The sequence below is a fragment of the Bombina bombina genome, chromosome 8 (assembly GCF_027579735.1).
Source record: "Bombina bombina isolate aBomBom1 chromosome 8, aBomBom1.pri, whole genome shotgun sequence".
In the NCBI taxonomy this organism is placed as follows: Eukaryota; Metazoa; Chordata; class Amphibia; order Anura; family Bombinatoridae; genus Bombina; species Bombina bombina.
The window spans coordinates 282027757-282032756 of NC_069506.1; the positions used below are offsets into that span (position 1 = coordinate 282027757).

Sequence of the window (5000 nt, forward strand, 5' to 3'; positions counted from 1 at the left end):
AGATCGGACCGGCTGTGATTAGACAGCGTGCCCAGGTGTGCTTAGGAGAAGAAAACAGACCCGCTCAGTAGAGCCAGGAGCAGCGTTCTGTTTTCTTTGCGTGATATCCATTTAACCCTTCACTTTAGAAATCTGGAGCTAAGCTAATGTTATATAATTCTGCACTATGTGCAGAATTATATAACATTATTTCCTAGGTTTACTGGCCCTTTAATGTATGTGATGAATCAGTATTCTTATCAGGCAAGCATAAAATTCACGGTGTATTTTTTCTGTAGCATACCAAGATTTCATTATTTTAATGGCTTATCTGCTACACATAATTGCCTCTTTGGCAGCTACAAGGTCTGGCATTTATATAAAAAAAAAAAAAAAAATACAATGAATCTGCAGGAATGTGAAAGAGGAGAACAGAAATGGTTGATAACTGGTTATAAAAATGTGGCACAAGAGGTAGCGTTACATGATCCTGTCTGAATAAGAAGGTTACCAGGGTAGATTGTTCCACCGATGATCCTGCCTAGTGGGTACCAGGCCCTGTCATCAAACCAGTTATGGAATTTATAAAACCCCTCCTCTGTCAGGAACCTGGTGGTCCGATAGTTGAAATACCTGGACAAACAAAAGAAGTGAGTTACGGCACTAAACATCTGAAAATGAACATAACTATCCTATGTCGCTGTGACCCAGTACAGCGTCAGGTGTGATGTGCGTATGTGACAGCCAGTGACAAACAAGTGCAAGCTTGTTTACATGAAACAAGTGGGATCACTATTGCCCCCACATCATTACTGTACACGCACAGGCATTTACATGTTGCAAATATTCTACAAAATGCTTTTATTGAATATCATCTGCAACTGAAAGGGAATTATTATTGATCAAACAATCTAAATTATAAACAAATATAAAAATATTTATTAGAGTTTTTATAAACGAATCACATCTATGGAAAGTAAATATAAAGCAGCCCATAAAATATCTTACCCCCCCTCTTGTTGCAGCTGTTCAGTGGTTCAACAACTTGCATTATTGGTGTAGCGAATCCAGACTTGTTATTGAAGTATATAAGACAAGCCACTGTGATTACGTTAGCAAAACTTGCATTGTTTAACAGTATCTTATAACCTCTGCTGAGGACAGATATGTAGCAAGGTGAGACTTGTGAAATCTGCAGTGTGCACTTCCAATCCTCAGGATTGGGGAAAAGTATATTGCAAAGTTGTTTTGCTACAAATAAGGAATAGTTTATACTACAATTTCAGAGTGTTTAATGATTAAAAAGCGCTTTCCTTTTACTGTTATAAAATGAGGTCTTTACTGCACATAGTATTACCAGCACTCCCTCAGAAAGCCGTGCAGTATTACTGAGTGTAACATACTCTATAGTGTGCAGCTAAAAATAGCTTATGGTAAAACAACAACAAATTTCACATGGTTGTGGGCTAAATACACTCACAATTCTTCATCTCCCAAGGCCTACTCAGCATCACTAGCAGTACTGACCATGTGCACTATGTAAATTCAGCTATAAAAGACCTGCGCTCATGTCTGCAACACGACACCTGCACGTTAATATATGACTCAAGTAAAGAAAGGTTTTTATAAAAATAAAAAATAAAAAAACACATCTTTGTAGACGTAAATTTGTTAAAGAAAAAAAAAACCCTGTCTAAAAATATTAGAAAATACTTTTAAACATAAAAAATAATCCAGGATTAAAGGTGTAGGGTACAGAATTTGGGTGATCCTAGCGAGCTGTACTCTGAACACACAGCTGTTTCCCACATGTAATTAAAGGGATTGTAAATTTAATACTTTAACCTACAGAATATAAAAATTATTTATTAAACCAGGAGCACTAATTCATCAAAATATTTAATGACGCTACCGTTTTAAAATAGTTACCGTGTAGTGATGATAAATATAGCGTTGTTACTCCCCACAAATCTCATACTTGTTCTGTTTTAGATGACGAATCCGGCTTCATCCAATGGTTGCGTGCCCCGCATGGCATCCAGCTTGTGGGGCATGCAACCATTGGATGAAGCCGGATTTGTCATCTAAGACAGAACAAGTATGAAATGCGGGCAGAGGAAAGACACAAAAGTTTACCATCACTACATGGTAAATATTTTAAAAAGGTAGATATATTTTATATGAATTAGTGCCCCTGGTTTTATAAATAATTTTATATTCTGTAGGTTAAAGTATTAAATTTACAATCCATTTAATTACATGTGGGTAACAGCTGTGGGTTCTGAGTACAGCTTGTAATAATACCACGCTCGCTAGGATCATACTGTGTATTAAAGTTTACAATCACTTTAACCTGCTGGGGGGTACAAGAGATCCCTTAACATGACAACCTCTGCTGCAGATATCTGTGTAGTGGTTGGGCCTAAACAAGATAGATAAGTCTGCAGCCCAATACTAAGTGTCCAGCAGAATGTGAGACAGCTGCCAGCGTAAAAAAAAAAACATGTTACATACATGGTGCAAATTATATTTAGTACAAAAAGCACACAGGGTCAGCACATCGCCATATTCGAAAGCATCAAAATAATATCTTGTAGTAGGTGCATCACCTTCCAGGTTCCCCTCCAACAGCCCAAGTAAGTAAAGAAAACAAGAAGGTGGCACTCAAATAAAAAGCAAACCTTTATTGAAAGAACAACGTTTTGGGGCTTCTGCCCCTTTCTCAAGCTTGAGAAAGGGGCTGGAGCCCCGAAACGTTGCTTTTTCAATAAAAGGTTTGCTTCTTATTCGAGTGCCACCTTCTCCATGTTTTCTTCGATGGCACATTATATTTAGGTCATGGAATCCGCAGACAAAAAAGCATTTCTCAGCCTATTACTGGCGGCTTTTAAACCATCATTTTTTCTACATATTCAAAAATCAAAACTGGTAAAACTGGTTGTTCCTACAGCATTAACTGGGCCACATTATTCCTGCAATCATCTAAGTGCATTTGCTTGTAAAAGGGACATCAATCTACAAATGTAATTACACAAATTAAATTTAAAGGAATATGAAACCCAAAAATGTTCTTCTGCGATTCAGACAGAGGATACAATTTTAAAAACAAGTTTAAATTTACTTTTATTAAATTTGCATTGTCCCTATGATATTCTATGTTTAAGAGATACTTAGGTATGTGTCTGGAGCACTACATGACAGGAAGCATGAATAACATGCTTTTTAACAAAAGATACAAAGAGAATGAAGAAAATTTGATAGGAGTAAATTAGAAAGTTTTTTAAAATTGTATGCTCTGTCTAATGAAATTACAATTTCTTGGGGTTTAATGAAAATGCAAAAGGAGGAGGACTGGTCTGTCACGTTAAAACAAATCTTTATTTAATTCCATTAGGGATAAAAGTAGCAGTAAATTTGTCAGAACTCACTACAGTGATTACTTAGAGCAGTGCGAATACTTGCTCTAAATGATCGCAATCATGAAAAGATAAACACGGGCGAGAGACTAGCCTATTTGAAAGGGTGCCCTGCAGCAGCTTAGACAAACATTCAGAGTACATTATCCCGTTAATTGCTGGTGGATACTATGCATAAAATGTTAGTTACTTGTACAGAATACCAGAAATGTAAACAAAATAAACTGCACTTACGGATCAAATTCATGGATGACACTTTCAAATCGCAACACAGAAAACAACCTGGTGGAAAAGGCTGGGGGGAAAAAAAAAATAAGTGTTACATTTGTAATTAAGACAGCAACTAACAGTAGCGATATATAAAGTATAAAAAGCTGAGCCAACAGGTTATGGAAATTATTATTCTTTAACTAAATCAAAATATTTAGGGCCCCTGCAATGTCAAAACGTGAGAGTGATAAGTGTACGACCAGGTGACAGCTGAGGAGACGCAGAGGGTTTAGTGACACAGGTTACTAATGAGTTATATGTAACAAGCAGAGCCATGAGAAGCGACGCTCAGATTGTATATAAGAAAGGGAACACATTTCCATGTGAAACCGAAGCACGTGCACTCTCTGAGCTCATCTTACGCTAAACAGGTAACCTGAAAGGTCTAACCGATAATGTGTAATGCGCTTTTCTTACTAGTGATAACGTTATATAATGGTATATAGAAGAATACTGTCACACTTTACATAAGCGCTAGACAGTAGTGCGACGTGCACGAGTGCTACCTTCAGTGATTTTACATCTGCAGAAGTATTTAGACAAAAGTGCACAGAATATATGAATGTCATTGAAACGTATATGAGACCGTCACATCCAGAGAAGTAACATAACCACAAAAAGCATATAAGACATATTTAATGTGCACAGAGAGAACACAGAACATATGTTACTACCCCCTCATTGCCAGATACTCACAGAGAATCGCTGCCATCGACAGGATGAGGAGCTTGAGAAGAGTGTCCTGCTTCTCATAGGACAAACGCAGGAATCCTAACCTAGTCATTTTTCACATGAAGGGATGGGACACACGACACAAACCTAAAGAGAAATTAGAAGAATTAGTGACAAGAATAAAATGCTTCACAAACACAATAGAATTATTGTTGGTTTAATCTGCTCTGAAACATGAATAACATTATCACAAGAGACCCGCAGACACAAGTATCCCCTAGTGACACAGCACAACTAAACTTTATTGTCAAATGCTTTTAATTAAACGTAAAATACAAACATTTTCCATACTCTGATATTAAAAACAATATCTATCATGTCCATAACGCACATTCATATGACAACAAAATGCCATGATACAGACATGCTCAGAACTGCCAACACTAATATTGGGATGCAGATTATTTTTTAATTACTCTACATATTTTTATATATAAATTGTTTCCCTCCTAATGTGTGCGACTGGCTATTTAACTTTATGCCTGATGCTAACCTACAGCACTAGCGCAGTGAAAAGCAGACACTGACGCATTCTGCTATTTGCAAAAAAGCACTGAGGTTTCTGAGAATAGAAGTTTAATTTAATTGTCCCTTTTATTGAGC

General features: G+C 36.8%; 1 protein-coding gene across 1 annotated transcript in view; it reads right to left on the reverse strand.

Annotated features, from left to right (window-relative positions):
* The window catches only part of STT3A (STT3 oligosaccharyltransferase complex catalytic subunit A), a 79796-nt gene that overhangs the window by 60845 nt on the left and 13951 nt on the right, over positions 1–5000 (reverse strand). The window contains exons 2-4 of the mRNA XM_053691409.1: positions 4362–4484; positions 3630–3690; positions 491–612 (exon numbers count right to left, since the gene is read on the reverse strand). Coding sequence (XP_053547384.1) covers positions 491–612; positions 3630–3690; positions 4362–4449 — 271 coding nt within the window. The 5' untranslated portion in view covers positions 4450–4484. The remainder of the gene's footprint in view (positions 1–490; positions 613–3629; positions 3691–4361; positions 4485–5000) is intronic.